At 44.0% G+C, this 20,126-nt stretch overlaps 1 protein-coding gene across 2 annotated transcripts in view; it reads right to left on the reverse strand.

Annotated features, from left to right (window-relative positions):
* LOC140735657 (MICAL-like protein 2) overlaps positions 1 to 20,126 on the reverse strand; it is a 119,230-nt gene that overhangs the window by 78,209 nt on the left and 20,895 nt on the right. The window contains exons 2-3 of one of the 2 annotated variants that reach the window (XM_073060967.1): positions 17,955 to 18,003; positions 2,563 to 2,704 (exon numbers count right to left, since the gene is read on the reverse strand). In XM_073060967.1, the coding sequence (XP_072917068.1) occupies positions 2,563 to 2,704; positions 17,955 to 18,003 (191 nt within the window). The remainder of the gene's footprint in view (positions 1 to 2,562; positions 2,705 to 17,954; positions 18,004 to 20,126) is intronic. The other variant, XM_073060968.1, reaches the window with a different exon arrangement.

The raw sequence follows: 20,126 nt of genomic DNA on the forward strand, positions 1-20,126 counted from the left end.
TAGCTATTCTTTCTGCTGTTCTCTCGACATCGACAGATGTTCTCTCGCAGAGACTGTGCCCCAGAAGGAGCTGTAACAAAAAGTCAGTGGCTTCAACCTGACTGGGGCCGATTCTCAGTGCTCATTGCCCATTCTTACTCTCAGTAATCCAGAGGAAATCATGTTAACTGGTGCCTGTATCCTTGCAACTCACCATAAGGGCTGTGGCCACATCCAGGCATGGACATTATCTGATGCTTTGCTGTAATGTTGACTTCAAAACATCAGGGGATGGCACAAGGATGTTCAAATCCTCGAATGATCAGTGTTCAGTAAAATTGTGGCTACTCTGATCCTGACTTCAGCTTCATGTTCCTGTATGATCCCCAAAGCCTGCAGTCCCCAAACAGATCAAAGATCGGCACGTTTTAGCCCTGAATATACTCAGTAATTCAGTCTCCACTGGGGTACAGAATTCCAAAGACACTGACACAGAAATCATTTCTATTTCAGATGGCAGTTCCTTATTCTAAAGCCATATCCACAACTTTCAATCCCCCTATCAGAAGGGTTTCCTTGCTTTGTGGCTGCGTCACTGTCTGGTATGGGCGGAGGCTACTGCACAGGACTGTAAAAAGCTGCAGAAGGTTATAAATTTAGTCTGCTCCATCTTGAATACTAGCTTACAAAGTACCCAGGACATCTTCAAGGAGCAGTGTCTCAGAAAGGCAGCGTCCAATATTAAGGACCTCCAGCACCCAGGGCATGCCCTTTTCTCACTGTTACCATCAGGTAGGAGGTACAGGAGCCTGAAGGCACACACTCAGTGATTCAGGAACAGCTTCTTCCCCTCTGCCATCCGATTTATAAGTGGATACTGAACCCATGAACACTACCTCACTTTTTAATTATATACATTGTTTTTTGCACAATTTTCATCTATTCAATATTCATATACTGTAATTGATTGACATATTTATTATTATTATTTTTCTTCTTCTATATTATGTATTGCATTGAACTGCTGCTGCTAAATTAACAAATTTCACGATAGTAAACCTGATTTTGATTCTGACTCTGTAAGGAGACAATTCTCAAGGTTGAATATTGTATTGGTACTTTGATAATAGATGCATTGTGAACTTTGAATCCTTGACCTCCTGACCAATGGGACACAATCAGTAAGGATAAATGCAACACCTCCAGCACTGATGTCTTCACAAGCCTCAACCCCTACTCGACCCTGTACCAGATTCTACCCTAACCCCATCCCCAGAGTTCGCAGTTGATAGTACCATAGCAGGCTCCACCTCAAAACATGGTAAGTCTGAGTACAGGAAGGAGATGCAGAGCCTGGTGACATCTTGCCCAGACACCAGCCTTTCCTTCAATACCTGCAAAACAATGAAGCTGGTCATTGACTTCATGAAGTGGGCACATGCTTCTCTTTACACCAATGATGCTGAGTTCAATGGGTGGACAGTACCAACAACCTACGCTGGTCCAACTATATTGATGACATGGCTAAAGAAGAAGGCTAAAAAGATTTAGCATGTCCCCTTTCACCCTCACCAATTTTTACTGATGCAACATAGAAAGCATCCTATTTGGATGCATCACAACTTGGTATGGCTACCGTTCTGCCCGTGACCACAGAGAGTTGTGGACACAACTCAGCACCACAGAAACCAATCTCCACCTACGTGGATTCTTTCTACATTTCCTGCTGCCTTGGTAAAGCAGCCAGCATAATCAAAGACCCCACCCACCACATTCACTCTTCCCCCATCTCCCATCAGGCACCTAACACCAGGCTATTCTAAAACCATTCAACGCTTCCCTAGTACGATAAGATGGACTCTTGACCTCACAATCTATCTCGCTATGACCTTGCACCTTATTGTCTATCTGCACTGCATTTTATTTCACAATGTTTTACTGTTCTCCCTCTTACTACCTCAATGAGATGTTGTAATGAACTGATCTGTACGAGTTCTATGCGAGACAAGTTTTTGCTGTACCTCAATAAATGTGACAATGACAAACCAATCTCATGGATCAACCTGATGAACCTCTCTGAACTGCTGTCATTACAAGTATGACCCTCCTTTAACCAAGCTCCACAGTTCAAAATATAAACAAGAGAAAATTTTGCAGATGCTGGAAATCCAAGCCACACACACAAAATGCTGGAGGAACTCAGCAGGCCAGGCAGTATCCATGGCTCCAGAGAAAGATATTCAAATTTCAAAAGCAGAAGACTGTTGGGAGGGATTTGAGGGATAATGGAGCAAAGATAAGATGTATCAACCAGGTTCAAATTAAACAGCAGAATTGACACAGTGGGAGGACAGATATGTGGAGCAAGATTGCCGCCTCCTCACCACCCTGTAAGTGCAACCAATGTCACATCCAAGTCATATCATCCAGATTTGGAAACATATCATTGCTCCTTCGCTGTTGCTGGTTCTAAATCCAACCCCTCCCTTCCTCATATAGCTGCAGAAGCACCATGGGCTGTGGACCCACTCACCCCAGGTGCGGTGAGCAGCACCACTGTTGTCACAGGGGGCGGATACTCACTGGGTGACCGGCCTGTGAAGAAATTATAGTACTGCGAGACGTAGGTCAGGATGCTCAGCCTGTCGGGGACTCTCAGCGCCACCATATCTTCTGCATCCAACAGTGCCGGGATGCCCAGCTCCTCCTCCGCCACGCGGAAAGCCTGGAAAAGCGAGCAAGACTTTAGCAAGCACCTTTGTAGGGTAATTGGTTTATTATTGTCCAGTGAGAAGCTCTTGTTTTTGTGTCAGCCAAACAGATTGTTCCAGTTGCTCATCTGTGTGTGATCAAAGCCACACTAACTGGGCACTCTCCCTGTTAGCATGGCTAGAAATGTTAAATCTGAACTGTCCAGAACATTAGGCAAATCACATACATGGTTTACCCACCTGTAAGTGCACAGTCCATGATTGTAAAACAAGCTACATTAGCTTTTAAAATCAGGTTTGATTGCTTTAAGAGGGAATAACTGGATTTCTACACACCATCACAGGCACAGTCTTGTATTTCTGCAGAGCTTCACAAGTATCAAGCACTAGTCACTGTGTATCATCAACTATCCGCATCTTGAGGAACTCTGTGGCTCAGAAGGGAAAGGGGAAGATGGGAAGTGGTGGTGATAGGGGATTCAATAGTTCGGGGAGCAGACAGGCAATTATGCTGACATGAAAAAGACTCCCGGATGGTTTGTTGCCTGCCTGGGGCCAGGGTCAGGGATGTCTCATATCAGATCCACAGCATTATAAAGGGTGAGGGTAAGTAGCCAGAAGTCATGGCACATACTGATACCAATAACGTAGGTAGGAAAAGGAGAGAGTTCCTGAAGAGTGAATATTGGGAGCTTGATAGGAAACTGAAAAGCAGGACTTCAAAGGTATTCATCTCCGAATCATGAACCATACACCAGTGATTCATTTTGGAAGGACAATTAAAGGATCAATTACAGGTTTCTTAGCAGTGTGGAGGAACAGGGGTTTTTGGGGCCCATGTCCATAGACCCCTCAAAGTTACCTCAAGGTTGATAGGGTTGTTATGAAAGTGTATGATGTCTTGGCCTTCACTAGTCAGGGAATGGGTTCAAGAATTTGAGCTAACTTTGCAGTTCTGTAAACCCTGGTTAGACCACATTTGGAATATTGTGTTCTGTTCTGGTCACCTCACTATAGGAAGGATGTAGAAGCTTTAGAGAGAGTGGAGAGGAGATGTAGCAGGATGCTGACGAAGGGTTTTGGCCCTTTATTCCTATCCATAGATTCTGCCATTTTATGTGGGTTCACCAGGATGCTGCCAAGATCAGAGAGTACATCTAATGAGGATAGGTTGTGTGAGCTAAGCATTTCTCTTAGGAGTGGAGGAGGAGATGATAAACAGGTGCAAGATGATAAGAGGCATAGGTCAAGTGAACAACCAGAGACTTTTCCCTGGGCGGAAATGGCTAATGCAAGGAGGAATAGTTTTACGATGATTGTAGGAAAGTATTTGGGGATGTCAAAAGTAAGTTTTTTTTTGTTTTGTTTTTATAAACACAGAGAGCTGTGGGTGCATGGAACATTCTGCCAGAGGCGGTAGTAAAGGCAGATATGTTGAGGATGTTTAAGAAACTTTTAGACAGGCAAATGGATGATAAAAACTGATTGGCTATGTAGGTGGGAAGGGTACATTGATCTTAGAGTCGGTCAAAGGCTCAGCACAACACCATGGGCCGAAGTGTCTGCACTGTGCTGCATTGTTCCATGTTCTACTGTAGGTTAAAAGCAGACTCCCCACACATGACGACCAGCTCATTATTTAAGCCGAGGCTGAGCCTTGCTCCTCGGTTCGTATTACCCCAGCACGTTCACCAGCTGAGACATTGAAGCACTATTCCCAAAGATTTATTGCTCAAAATAATTGATATTTACATAGACCAATTCGCATGTCCTGTTATATTTTAACTAATGACTCCAGGGCAAAGAAGCCACTAACAATTACAGTTTGGCAATTTCATTCCAAAATTGGTGCATTATTTAAAAACGGAGAGAAAAAGAACACAGTTAATTGATTTATGAAGCCCGTTGGAAAACGCTGCCAGATGTAGGGGTGTTCCTTCCCTGTCGAATATCGAACATCCTTAGACTGGGGACTGATGAAATCATAGTAACTGTGGCCACTTGTCCGATATAAAATTAATAACAAAACTATCTGCTTTAATGCAGAATTTAATTAATATTAGAACGAACCAATATTATTAATATCGGGATTATCCAAAGCACATTTATAATGATGTCAGAATTCATCATTTGACAATCATTCACTTTCTGCTTATGAAAAATAATTATGAAAGGAGAATTCTATATGATTTGCTGATCAAATTTAATTCTTCCCTAGTGTGTGCTCCAACTTAACATATAACACTATCTTTTATTATTTTTCCCAAAACTTAATCTGAAAATTCTGTAATATTAAAAAGTAAACATTACAATGTATCAATGACCTGCTTTCTGTTTAGTAAGGTATGAAGTGCAAGGGTACAATTTCTGGCACAGCATCTTAAAGTATAGCAGTTGGAAAGGCGTTGGACCCAGCCAAACCCATCGTCCATCGGTGATCTCTCACTGCCCTCTGGAAAGTTACAGGGAAATGTGGATGGAATGTTTCACTTGGTGTGGTCAAGGATGTTCCCACATCACCTAAAGATTTTCATACAGTCCAGTGGTTCTCTTGGCTGCTTCTTGATGTCCTTCTTTGAAAATCATCTGACACACACAAAATGCTGAAGGAACTCAGCAGACCAAACAGCATCTATGGAAAAGAGTGAAGAGTCGACATTTCAGGCCAAGACCCTTTTCAGGACTGGAAAGGGAGAAGTCAGAGTAAGAAGGTGGGGGGGAAGGGAGGAAGAAGTACAAGATGCCAGGTGATAGGTGAGATTGGGAGGGGGGGTTTGAAGTAAAGAGCTGGGAAGTCGATAGGTGAAACAGATAAAGGGCTGGAGGAGGGGGAATCTGATAAGAGAGAGTAGAAGGCCATGGAAGAAAGGGAAGGGGAAGGAGCACAAGAGGGAGCTGATGGGTAGGTAAGGAGAGGGAAGCAAGAATGAGGAATGGTGAAGGAGAAGGGGCAGTTACTGGAAATTCGAGTAATCGATGTTCATGCAATCAGGTTAGAGGCTACCCAGACAAAATACGAAGTGTTGCTTCATTGCAGCAGTAGAGGAGTAGACTGACATATCGGAATGGGAATGGGAAGTGGAATTGAAATGGGTGGCTACAGCGAGATTCCGCTTTTCTGGCAGACAGAGTGTAGGTGCTCGGCAATGCAGGCTCCCAATCTACGTCGGAGTTTGTCCGATATACAGGAGGCCACACCAGGAGCACTGGATACAATAGGTGACCAAGCAGACTTACAGGTGACGTGTCGCCTTAAAACAACACTTGAAAAATCACATGTTGTTTTAAAGAAAAATAATAGTTTCATGGACACAATTGCCAATGCAAACAGTTTAATTCAGTATTTTATCAACTGAATTATCCATTTTAATGAGTTGAATTTTGACCCATTGGCAGTGGTGGAATCTGAATTGTCTGTGGATTATTTCTAAATAATACAACCCTGCCCATCTGCGGAGAGCAGAGACAAACAGATAAAGCTCAGTCAGAAAGTGAATTTGCCACGTGCTTATGATGCCCACGTTCCTCCACAAAGTTGAGGATGGGAAAAGGAGCAGGATGTGAACTTGAACCCTGGGGAATTGGTCTCTGTGTGGGTGTTTCAGTGATTGGAGTACATTGCATCCAGTGGGAGTTCACGGGATTCAGAAGCAGACCCCTCCATTTGGACTAGAGAACTGACCTGGTGATTATGGAGGGACTGTGATTAAGAAGTGTTCCAGTGTTGGCAATGTGGTTGACAGGGAGGAATGAACTTTCCAATTGAGGGAGATATCAGAATGTTGAGCACCTTCACTCTGTCCTCTGCAGAATGCAGGATCTTCCGATGGTTACCCATTTCAGTCTGACTTCCCCTTCCCATTCTGACATACCTGTCCATGCTTCCGCTACTGCCACGATGAGGCCAAACTCAGGTTGGAGGAACATGTCATATTCCAACCTGATGACATGAATATCAATTTCTCTAATTGCTGTTAATTTCTTCCACCAACCCTAATTCTCAAGCTTTTTTTTCCATTCCCCATTCTGGTTACCCTCTCAGCCCTCCTCTTCTCCTCACCCGCCCTCTTTTCCCCTCCTCCTTCCCTTTCATCCATGGTCCACTGCCCTCTCCTATCAGATTCTCCCTTCTTCAGCCCTTTACCCCTTTCACTTATCCCCTCCCAGCTTCTTATTTCAATCCCTCCCTCCCCCAACCACCCCACTTCCTCGTCACCTGGATTTACCTATCAACTGCCAGTTTGTACTCCTTCCCCTCCCTGCAACTTCCTATTATGGCCTCTGCCCCCTTCCTTTCCAGTCCTGATGAATGGTCTTGGTCCCAAGTAGATGTTGCCTGACTTACCGAGTTGCTCCTGCATTTTGTGTGTGTAGATATTAGTGGATTTCTTTAGTAGACATAAAAATGGGACTCAAATGGGAGAAGAATGAGAGGGGAGCACATTGAGGGAGGGAAAACAAGGAGCGAGAATACAGGAGAATATGTAAGGGAACCAAGGGATTCCATGTCGACAACCTCTGACAGAAAAGAAAAGGTAAAGAGACTGGTTAAACACACTATAAGCCTACCTTTTATTGGCCCAGATATGCTATGGCAAATCCAGAATGCAGAAAATGTCACAGATAGTATTTTCAGTAAGTCAGTCACACTACAGGTTCAAAAAGGAAGGGCAGGCAGATAGCCCAAGAGTCCCCTGTGGTCATGTCCCACTTAATCAGTTATATAGTTTTCAATACCATTAGGAAATTGAGCTCAGATGAAAGTAGCAGCCAAGTTTGTAGCCCCACTGTTGGTTCTAATGCACAGCAGCCAATCCAAGCAGTAGAGCTAGGGGATGCATTAATGGAGGAACAGATAGGCAACTCTGTGGATGAAAGCAAGTCAAGAATGATCTGTTGCCTCCTCAGTGCCGGGATCAAATACATCTCCGATCAGGTACAGAAAGTCTGATTGGGGAGGAAGAACAGCTAGAGAGCATGTGACCAACAACTGAACTGGAAAGAGGAATGAGGTCCTGCAAAATGAATTTAGGGAGTTAGGCAGAAACTTAAGCAAGAACTCTCAGGTCACCATACAAAGATTATTCCTTGTACAATAGGAGAATAGGACAGATATTTGCTTGTCTATTGAGCTGGTGCAGGATGGAGGGCTTTGAGGATTTGGATCACTGGCGTTACTTCTGTCATGAGGGGCCTGTACAAAGAGTTCCAGTTGTCTATAAACTTAAGGGGACCAATATCCTTGCAGGGCTGTTTGCTCACACTACTCAGAAGGAATTAACTTAATTTATCAGGGAAGGGTGTAAAGCACAGCATCAATCCAGCAGGTGGGAAGAAAACGTGGAGATTAAATCAAGCAAGTCCAGTGGGAAAAACAGACAGAGGCATGGGACAGCTGGCAGGCTTAGCTGCAGTTTAATAGAGGGAACTTCACAGATAAGTCCAATAACCTGAGAACATGGATCAGTACTTGGAATGATAATGTCATAGAAATGTGATTGAGAGAAGGGCAGGAATGACATCTTAGTGTTCTAGGGCATAGAAGTTACAGAAGTGATTTGGGGGAGGGGGGTGGTGGTGTATTACTTAGAGAGGATATCCTGAAGTTATTTGCCCATTAAACCATGTGATTAGAACTCAGGAATAAGAGAGGGCAATCACTTTGCTGGGGTTCTGCTGTTAGCCTCCCAATAGTTTGCAGGAATTATTGGACTAAATATGTAAGCAAATTGTAGAAAGAAGTTAAAGCAATAGGATTACAGTAATGGAGAATTTTAACTTTCTCATTACTGAGATTCCTTAATGCAAAGGGCTCAGATAGACGGACATGAGGTATACTAAATTATGAGAGGTACAGGTGGGTAGGTATTTAGTACGGGGATCAAAAACAAGAATGTGAGAGTTTATATCTGCAACTTACTACCAGAGAAGGGGATGAAATCAAATGCAATCACTATGTTTTAAAATCATTTAGATTGGCAATTAAATAGGCAAAGGAAGGAAAGATACAAACCTTTTGCAGCACATCAGCTGAGTGTGGATGGGCAAAAAGACATGGATGGTGTGGACGAAAGAGCTGCCTTCTGGGTTGAGTAACTCTATGACACAGAATGCAAGAGTAGGGTGGTCATATGGATGTGGATATGAAGCACTGATTAGGCCACCGCTGATGCACCACACGAAAGGTGTGACAGCCCCAGAGAGGCTGAGGAGGAGATGTGCAATGTGCTGCCAGGACTGGAGATTATTAACATGAAAGAGGGGCTGGCCAGGCTGAGGTTGATTATTCAGAAGAAAGGAGATTGTGGAAAGATTTAACCAAGCTATATAAGATTGGGACTTGACCTCGAGGACCTACTTTCCTCAGCAGTAATGCTGATGATGCGGGGTGAAGGATTAATGCTGTGGTAAAAAGTATTAGAGAGGAGTTGAGGAAACGTTTACATTCCACCAGAAGATTATCAGTGTATGGTAGCCATTGCGTGATTGAGTGGCAGAGGCAGGACCCATATTTAAAATGTATGTTGGTGAACATCTAAAAACCCATGACCTACAAGGCCACAGGCTGAGAGCAGGTAGCGAGATTATCCCAAGTTGTTGCTTTTTGGACTGTATGTATGAGATGGATCCTGTGGTGGGAGAGTCTAAGACCAATGGAGATAGCTCAGAACAGAGGGCCATCCTTTTAGGAGGAATTTCTTTAGCCAGAGAGTGGTGAATCTGTGGAATTCTTTGCCACAGGCAGCTGTGGAGGCCAAGTCTTTATGTGTATTTAAGACAAAGATTGATAGGTACTTGATTGGTCAGGGCATGAAGGGATACGGGGAGAAGGCAGGAGATTGGAACTGAGAGGAAAATTGGATGAGCCATGATGAAATGGCGGAGCAGACTCGATGGGCCAAATGGCCTAATTCTGCTCCTGTACGTTACAGTCTTATGGATCAATGGCATACTCTCTGTGGCATGAATTTTTGGTGATTCTGAGGATATAGCAATCTGAGGACAAAGCACAATCCACCTTGTCATGACCCTTGTACCTCAGTACATTGCACTGTGCTGACACAATACTCTTATTCTGTTGTTGCCTTACCCTTTGTTCCACCTCAATTATCTTATTTTTTAAATATCTGTATGGGTGGTTTGAAAAACAAAGTTTTTCCACAGTATCACAACATAACAAATCAACTGCAAACATTCGATAGTATTGGATCAAAATAAATATCTTAGATTGTAGGCAAGCTGGAGGATCAACCACAGCTCTGAATTCGGCAAAAAAGCAAGAAGCCATTGCAAAGGAAGGTGATAGCACAAAACAGTTATCGAGTGAGATGTATTAACACGGACTGTAAAACCTCACCTAATATGCATAGGGAAAAGATTAGATAAAGGTGAAAGCTAGGTGAGTGAGTAAGTCCATGGTAGATGAAAGATAAAGTGGAAAAAGCGAGGTCATCCACATGGCAAAGTACTATAGGATATTTTTATAAAATTAAAAAGAGCTGGTTTTGACAAATCTGTGTGCCTTTGTACACAAATCAATAAAAACATGCAGCAAGTAAATATTTGCCTTTACTGCAGACGGTTTGTGTACAACAGCAGAGATGGGTTGTTTCAATTGTATAGGACCCTGGTAAGACCACATTATAAGATCATACGACAATAAGATATAGGAGCAGAGTTAGGCCATTTGGCCCATTGAGTCTGCTCCACCATTCAATCATGACTCATCTTTTCTCCCCTCCTCAGCCCCACTCCCCAGCCTTCTCCCCATAACCTTTGATGCCATGTCCAATCAGGAACCTACCAAGCTCTGCCTTAAATACCTGACCTCCACAGCTGCCCATGGTAACAAATTCCACAACTTCACCACCATCTGGCTAAAGTAATTCCCCTGCATCTCTGTTTTAAATAGATGCCCCTCTATCCTGAGGCTTGTCCTAGACTTCCATAAAATGGGAAACTGATTCCTAGGATGGATGGATAAAGCAGTCTGAGCAGTCTTTGTTTGAGTTTAGAAGGACTTAATCTCTTATTGATAGGTACAAAGTTCATAGCTGGGAGTTGACTATTGCCGTGGCTGGAGTGCCTGGATCCAAGAGTTCACAGCCTCCAAATACAGAGCCAGCTTTCCCAGACAATTATCTTCAGACGGAGGGAGCAAATCTTTGGAATTCTCTATTCAAAAGGGATGTGGAGGCTTTGTTATTGAATATCATGACGGGTCAGGTATGGAGTGATAAGGGATTCATGTACGAAGGTGGCACTAAGGTAAAAGATCTTCTATACTGTTATTGAGAGACAGAGTGGCAATGCCTATTCCTTATTTCCATTCCTTACTCCTTCTGTGCTGACTGGAGCAGAGAGAAGAGTCAGGAATTGCTGTCTGCAAGTAAGCCAGTGCATGAGGCACTTCTAGCATGAAAAGGATCATCTTTTTCTCAGCTTTTATCTTGCAGTATTATACCACAGACTAGTCCATGCCAATCATACAACAAAGCCTCCTGATTTACACATCAGGATTTTAAAGACAGCTTGGCCCTTCATCCACCCACACATCCAGATGCTTGACTTGAACAACATGTGTCTTTTGGACTAATCGGCACTTAATGTAAGCAATCACTTATTCATGATCCCCTGAGGACTTAATGCAATGTTGAAAAGTTGGAACAGTTTGTAAGTCCAGACCTACAAAAACACAATTTTGCAAGTTAAAAGCAAAGAAACTCTAGGACAGATGACCAGAAGATTGGGCAAAGAGGTACATTTTAAGAAGAACTTTAAAAGAGAAGAGGTGAGAAGGTGAAGGAAGAGTTTAAGATTTGGACAGCCAAAAGAACAGCTACCAATGATAAGGCAGAGATGGTCAACACCACGACCTCAGAGGATGACTCTCCCTGCAAGCCACGGCTCATCTACCACAAGTACCCCAAAGACGTAGACTCCCACAATGTATTATGTTCCAGACCATTTGCAACTGAACTCATCCACATGACAAACATCAAGCCTCCCCCAATGAACCCAAAACCTTTCTCTCCCCATCGACGCTACCTGACCAACTGTGTATCCCCAACATTTTCTCTGTTTACCTCAGATTTTCAGCATCTACAAGTTTTATTTGGCTTTTTACTTAACCCTGTACTTCCCTAACCATGTAAATACATGGAAAGCTGGGTGAGTACATGAGGGAGAAAGCAGTGAAAGGGTATTCTGACAGAGTAGGAGAGGGCTTCTTTTAACCTGGGCAAATGCCAGTAGTCTGAAAGGTTTAATATAAGGCAAGACACAAATAGCATTTACTGTTATTCTAAAAATGGTTGTTATTGTTCCTGGCCCTTGCTGAACTCATAGCAAAGGTCATCCAGCTTCACCTTGGCCCCTTTGCTCTTTTGGGCTTGGATGGAATTGGAAAAGAATAAAGTCAGATTTATCCTCGAGATCTGAATATTGTGTGGACTGAATAGAAGGTTATTTCCTTATTCTCTTAAGAAGGCATTATTTGCACGCTGATCAGAGTTTAATATCTTAACTTTCAGTTCCAAGAATTTAGACTTTGATCTTTTTCAGAAATATATAAAGTTGATTAAGTCAAATTTACATCACATGTTGCAGAAATTTGAGGCATTTGGAGTTATTGCTTTGATTATCGCGAATAACCGTCAGCTTTGGAAACTCCCTGCTCATTTGCACAAAATATATTTCTGCTGAATGCCAAATACATTTTACTTTGGGCTTTCAGTCACAAGACACTCCCAACTCAGCACAGGTTAGGAGGAGTCGTGTGTGAAGAAGTGGATTAATGTGACTAGGCGCAGTATTATGAAAGATCTGCTCAAATCAACTCCTTTGGGATTCATTGTTGTCATTGGAGAGGGTCCAGAGCAGGTTTACGATAATCATCCCAGGAATGAAAAGGTTAACGTATTGGAAGTGTTTGATGGCCCTGGAGTTCAGAAGAATGAGGGGGAATCTTATTGAAGCCTACCAAATATTGAAAGACCTAGATAAGGGTGTTTCCAATAATGGGAGAGCCTTGGATGAGAGGGCAGAGCCTCAAAAAATTAGGACATATCATTGTAATAGAGATCAGGAGGAATTTCTTTTGCCAAAGGGTGGTGAATCTGTGCAATTCACTGCCACCTGTGTTTGCGGAGGCCACGCCATTAGGTATATTTAAAGCGTAAGTTGATAACTACGTAATTAGTTGAGAGAATCACAGGTTATGGGGAGAAGGCAGGAGAATGGTGTTGAGAAGGAAAATAAACTGGCCATGATCAAATGGAGGAAAAAGCTCAATGGGCCAAATGGCCTAAATTGGCTGCTATGATCAGAAGAATGCCTGTCTACAGGCCTGTCCAGTACTTTATTCTCCACAGGATTCACACTTTCAGTCACTGGTTCTTCAACTTTTTCACGTTCCCTAAGGATCAGAAGATCACCCATCTACAGACTACAGAACCCGCCATCTCCAGCAGGTATGGACATCTCCAGACCCCAACCCCAGCTGCCGACCTCAACGGTTCTAACGACCCCGAGCAGATTCAGAACCCGGACTTCACCGCCATCAATGAGGGTTCCAACGACCTCGGACACCTTCAGACTGCCGACTGAGCAACCTCCAACTCCGACTCTGACTCCAGCTTTGACCTCCAGGCCGGGTTTTTACGTGGTGCCGCTGGAACCCCCGAAACCCCTACCCCCACCACCACTTTGCAATCCCATGTCTCTCAGGTCCCACCGCCAGCTAATGGGTCGTCGGAGATTCCATCTTCCTTTCACCCCACCTTCCCTGAACGTTGCAACCCTCTCCTTTCCTCTCCTCTGACACTACCAACCATATTCCCCCCTCCAATCCCAGCTCTCATCTGCGCTGACCTTCCCCTCTCTGAGGAAAAATGTTCTGTCCTCAGTAAAGGCTTCACCTTTGTCCTCTTGCGTCCACACCTCAGTGAGTTCTGCGCCCGCCATGACGCTGAGCTTTTCTTCCTCCGCCTCCATCTCAGAGCCTACTTCTTTGGCATTGACAGTCCACCCTGCATAATGACTTCTTCTCCCATCTTCAACCCTCCTCCTCTTCCTGGACACTCTGCTCTGGTCTTCTGCCTGCTCTGGATCTTTCCAGGGAGTTCAAAAGCCTAATGGCTTGAGGGAAGAAGCTGTTTCCCATCCTGACTGTTCTTGTCTTTATGCATCGGAGTCTCCTGCCTGACAGTAGAAAGTCAGAGGACGCTGGATGGACGGGTGGGATCCTTAATAACACTAAGGGCCATTCGTATGCAGTGCTCCTGATAAATGTTCCCCATGGATGGTAGGGAGTCTCCTATGATCCTCTTGGCCATTCTCACAGCCCTTTGTAAGGACTTCCAATCCTGTGCTGGGCTGCTCCCGTACCAGATGGAGATACAGCTTGTCAGGACACTCCCAATGGTACTCCTGGAAGATTCAGTTAAGGTAGGGAGGAGAGAAGCCTCACATGCCTCAATCTCCTCAGGAAGTCGAGGTACTGCTATGCCTTCTTATTCAGGGAGGTTATATTAAGGGACCAGATGAGGTCATCTTTGATATGAACTCCCAGGAACTTGGTGCACTTGACTCTCCCTATGGAGGAGCCATGTATGTGCAGACAGACTATGACCAGGATCCCATCACAGACAGAGGCATTGACACCCAGTGACCACAGTTTCCAGCGTACAATGGTGTTAAAAGCTGAAGTGAAGTCTATAAACAATAGCCTGGCATAGGAGACCCCATTTTCCAGGTGTGACAGCACACAGTGGCACCACTCAAATGGATGACCCATTTTCGCCATCCGTGATTTGTCCAACAAAAGTAAAGTCGTAGTTGAATTTGAAGATGGCATTGGAGCTGTGCTTAACCACACAGTCATGAGTGCATAGAGAATAGAGCAGGGGGCTAAACACACAGCCTTGAGGTGCACATCAAACATCTAGTTGTGGAGTGAGGTACAGAGGCCCAGGTCTTGGGATCTTGTGGAAAGCCCAACTAAAGGTCATGTAGACTACATCAAATGCATAACTGCCTGTTATCATCCTGCTAGCAAGACTCTCCATGTTAACTTTTCAAAAGTTGGTCAGATAGTGGCTCAGCCCTGATTGTGGTGTTGATTGGTGTTAACTGATTAGTTACACATTCCTTTGTTTCTTTTGTGATTATTTTCCCTCCACTGACCTCCTCCATAATGACTTGGTCTATTCATTTTCCCCCTTTTGGCCGACAGAGTCACAGAAACAGGCCCTTTGGCCCATCCTGTCCATGCAGAAACATTTAAACTGCTTTGTCCCATCAACCTGTACCCAGACCATAGCCATCCATCTCTCCCATCCATGTACCAATCGAACTTCTCTTAAACGTTGAAATTAAAATGGCATCACCACTTGCTCAGGCAGCTCGTTCCACACTGTAGTTTCCAGGATTGTTCCTGTCTTCCTCTCCCTCACACCTCCATGAGTGTTGAAAGCTGCTCTTCAAACAAAGGTTCCCGTCATCAGTGTAGCTGTACAGTATTTGTGGAGAATTTATCTCTTGCATGAAAAGGCTGCTTCCTAGTCCCTGCGCTTTTTGCATGATCCTATACATCATCATTACACAAAAGGACATTTGGCCCATTATAGAGACACAGATTCAGAGGTATACAGATGAAAACAAACCCTTTGGTCTAATTTGCCCATTCCAATTGTGTTGCCCACTGAGCTATTTTCATCTGCCTGTGTTTGGCCCACAGCCTCTGAGCCTCTCCTATCCATGTACGTATCTAGATTACTTTTATATGGTGTTAACACACCTGTCTCAACTACAGTTTTTAGCAGTTCGTTCCATATATCCTTTGAGTGCAGAAGCAGCCCCTTATGTCCCTTTTAAATGCCTCATCTCCAATCTTAAACCTATGTCATTTCATTTTTAGCAACCCTTCCCTGGGAAAAAGATTGTGCTTCACCCTGTGCATCATGATCTTATATACTTCTGTCAGGTCACATCAATTTGCCCTTCACTTTCCTTGGTCACACCTCTTCCCATATGCCCATAACAGCCCTGGATTCTACCACTCAAACACATTTGGGGCAATTTCATCATCATCATCACCATTATGTGCTGTGGAGTAATTTACAGTGGCTAATTGACTCAGGAACCTCGGGAAGTTGGAGGAAACTGGATTGACTGGGGAAAAGCTACACGGTCACAGGATGATGTGTAAACTCCTTGCAGAGAGGAACTGAGGTCACAACCAAACTTGAGTCACTCAGGCTATGTACACTCATTTTCCAACAAGTCAGATTCTTGGGCCCAGAATCTGTAGCTGTACAGGAGTTGAAATGACTTCCTGCCATTATGGACTGGAAGAGTGCACAGTAACGAACAGACTGCGGTTATTTATTTGCTCAGCAACACGCAATAAGATCAAAGCGGATCAGAGGCAAAGTTCAACCAGAATTGGCAGAGCTGTGTGATGGAGTAAGTCGTGCTGCCTTAATACTGTGAATGTAGGGATCTGCATTCCATCACCCCTCTACTAGAATGTTGCATCTCACCCTTCCCCAACCCCACTAATTTAAATGCAAGACAGAACATTAATCAAAGATGCACAGATAATTTTGAAACTGGGTTTTACAGTCACAATGTAGAATTAATTGCTGGAGTTGAGTAAAGACATAGGAGACAAGCAACACACAAGATGCTGGAGGAACTCAGCAGGCCAGGCAGCATCTGTGGAAAAGAGGAAACGGCCAAAGTTTCAGCTGAGACCCTTCAACAGGACAGGAGAAAATATCAGAAGTTAGATTAAGAAGTTAAGGGAGGGGAGATAAAAATACCATATGGGGACAGAAGGCCATAGAAGAAAGGGAAGGGGAGGGAGCACCAGAGGAAGGTGATGGACAGGTAAGGAGATAAGGTGAGAGAAAGAGATGGGAATGGCAATGGGGAATGGTGAAGGAGAGGAGGAGCCATTACCAAAAGTTTGAGAAATGGATGTTCATGCCATCAGGCTGGAGGCTACCTAGACAGAACATTAGGTGTTGCTCTATCACGACAGTAGAGGAGACTATGGACTGACATGTCAGAATGAAATGGGAAGTGGAATTAAAATGGCTGGCCACTGGGACATCCTGCTTTGTCTGGCAGACAGAGCGTAGGTGCCCGGAAAAGCAGTCTCCCAACTTACGTTGAGCCCCACCGATATACAGGAAGCCACACAGGGAACATCCGATACAGTAGGTGACCCCAACAGACTCACAGATGAAGTGTCAACTCACCTAGAAGGAATATTTGATGCCCTGAGAGAAGTGGTGTAGGGGCAGGTGCAGCACCTACTCCGATCGCAAGGATAAGTGCCAGGAGGGAGATCAGTGGGGAGGAATGAAGGATAAAGGAGTCGCATAGGGAGCAATCCCAGTGGAAAGGGGGGGGGGGGGGGGAATGGAAGATGTGCTTGGTGGTGGGATCCCATTGGAGATGGTGGGTCATGTAGTATTATGTGCTGAACGTGGAGGCTGGTGAGGTGGTAGGTGAAGACAAGAGGAAACCTACCCCCAGTGGGGTAGCAGGAGGATGGGGTGAGGGTGGACATGCACAAAATGGAAGAGGTGCAATTAAGAGCAGTATTGATGATAGAAGAAGGGAAACCCCTTACTTTGAAGGAGGACATCTCCTTCGTTCTGGAATGTAAAGCTTCATCCTGACAGCAGAGACGGAGGAATTGAGAGAAGAGGATGGCATATTTACAAGTAACAGGGTGGGAAGGGGTATAATTCAGGCAGCTGTGAGAGGCCGTGGGTTTACAATAGACATCAGTAGATAAGCTGTCTCCTGAGATAAAGATAGAGAGATCGAGAAGGGGGAGAGGGGTATCAGAAATGGACCAGATAAATTGGAAGGCAGGGTGGAAGATGGAGGTAGAGCTGATGAAGTTGATGAGCTCTGCATGGGTGCAGGAAGCAGCACCAATGCACCCGTCGATGTAACGTGGGAAAAGATGGGGGGGTGATCCAAGTGTAGGCTTGGAACATAAGACTTGTGCATAACATCAATCTTCTATTTTTTCCCTTCCGTTTTCTGAATTTTAAATTTTTTTCATCCAGAATGATTCTAATTCTGATGAAGAATGATGGAGTAGAATCTCATCTCTCTCTCCCTTGTTGACTCCTGGATATTTCCTATTTCACCTTGCCTTATTTCAGAGATAGTTTTGCTTTCAAACTGAAGAAATTTAACAAGAAAATCTCAGTCTTTCAGACAGCATGTGCTACTTACCAAGTTATTGTTTTCATAAACATTTTCTTTCTTAAGCGAATCAAAATTTCTGCAATTGAAAGAGAATAGGATTCAATGTCACTGCCACACCTTAAACTCAATGTGCCTTTATACAAGATATTAACAATGCTTAGAAATTGCTTCAGGACATTTTACAGGGCTCACATTTGCACAGTCAAGAAAATGGCCTCTCCTGAGCATCTTTAAGAACAGGCAAGTGTAGTTCAGGCCTTGGTTGGTTGTAAGGACAGCCACCAGTGATGAAGCTGTGAGAATTACTAGTGACCACAGGCTTGGAATGGGAGATCTAGGAACATGGGGCAGATTACATGACCATGGAGGATCAGAGTTTGAAATTGAGATGGTACTAAGTCTGTCTAGGTTAACAAACACAAGTTTGATTGGGAAACAGGACAGGAACAATTCACAACAGAATTAACTGAATCTTGAGAACAGTGGTTAATACCCAGATTGATCAAGCAATACACTCAATTCTTTATACAGTACAGGTGGAAGACTGCAATTGCCCCCAAGCGAACCACAGTTAAGCAATGGTCTTCAGATGTCATTCCACTTCACACCCCCCACTTGCCTATCATCCTTTTCACATGGATCCCTCCACCTATCATCTGCCTGGTCTTGCTTCACCCTTTCCTCCCATCTTTTTATATTGACCTTCTCCATTCTATATTTGACCAGATGCAGGTTCTCAACTATGTATTTCCTTCCTGCTGCTGCCTCAATTTCTCCAGCTTTTGGTATTGCTCCAGATCCCAGCATCTACATTCTGAACCCAATTGCCAATCATTGAGTAGCTCCTCATTCCTACACCAATACCATCCCAACCAGTCATGACCTATGGGCATCCTGTCAACTGACTCCAGTATCTGGAGACACTGGCCCATCATGAACTGTTCAACACAAACTCCAGCATCACTCTGCAGGGGAAAGAGGCAGACACCAAGATGGAAGTCACTTTCTCACAAACCAATAGAAAATCCAAGTGGGATATTGGTATCACTGGTGAATTAAAGCATCTGAGCCTCAGTCTGGAGGTCTAGGCAATGAATTGACTTCTGGTCAAAAGTTCAATTGACTCTGATGACCTTTTCAAAATGCGGCTAAAGTCACATCTGTCAAAGAAGCAGGTGTGGAACATTCCAGAGCATTATCAATGAGAGAGGAGAGCCATGTTCCCAGGTCCCTGGGCAAGATTTCTCTCTTAATCAGGTCTTTCTGAGCTCACTGCTATGCACAACTGAGCTGGCATGTTCCTATTCCTAGAACAGCGATGTCCTAGGAACTCCAAAGGTAAAACTTAAATATAAATTCTTTGTCTTGGAGTAAACCCACCACAACCAATAAACAGCATTGCAAGACCCTTAATTCATCACCCAAATATACCAGCACAATTGCACTGCGGTTACTGGCACTGTACCCAGTCTACCTCCATCCCAGAATCATGGATCTAAATGACCTTCACACAGGAATGGGACCTTTCACACATCTACACTGGACTTCAGTTAAAACATTGAGCTGACCAGAGCCAGGGGCACAATTGAGAGCCTGTATAGCCATTCACACTAGTCTTGTGTATCTTACAGAAGCAAAATTACCCTGGTTAGCATTTGTCCTCCTTCCTTAAGATGCAAATTAAATCGGGGATCAGAGGTACATCAGACAATCTGCTAACTACAGCGAGTTTAACTTAATGGAGAGTCAGAGAACCATTAACCAGCGATCGAAAAAAAATCACATTGTAGACTATGTCAAGATGCAGGAATTGTACAATTGACATGATTCAATAGCAGGAAATATCACCCAAATCATGATGCTCTGCAGGCAGCCATTTATAGCAAATTCATTGTTTTAAGCTGTAAGCCACTGCACATTGACAACTCCAGATGTACATACCACTATTTCTCCTGGGAGAAATACGATAAGCTGTTCACAGGAGCCCTGCCTTAGAGGTGATAATTAAGGAAAATTCATCATTATCTCCCAGCACAATTGCACTGTGGTTACTGCCACTCTGCCCCGTCTACCTGCATCCCAGAACTGTGGATCTAAATGATCTTTACACAGGAGTGGGACCTTTCACACAACTTCACTGGTATAAGTGAGTTAGATTTAATTTACCAACTGGCCCTCTGAAACAAAGCAGGGCCTTGG

This window comes from Hemitrygon akajei, chromosome 11 (genome assembly GCF_048418815.1).
Source record: "Hemitrygon akajei chromosome 11, sHemAka1.3, whole genome shotgun sequence".
NCBI lineage: Eukaryota > Metazoa > Chordata > Chondrichthyes > Myliobatiformes > Dasyatidae > Hemitrygon > Hemitrygon akajei.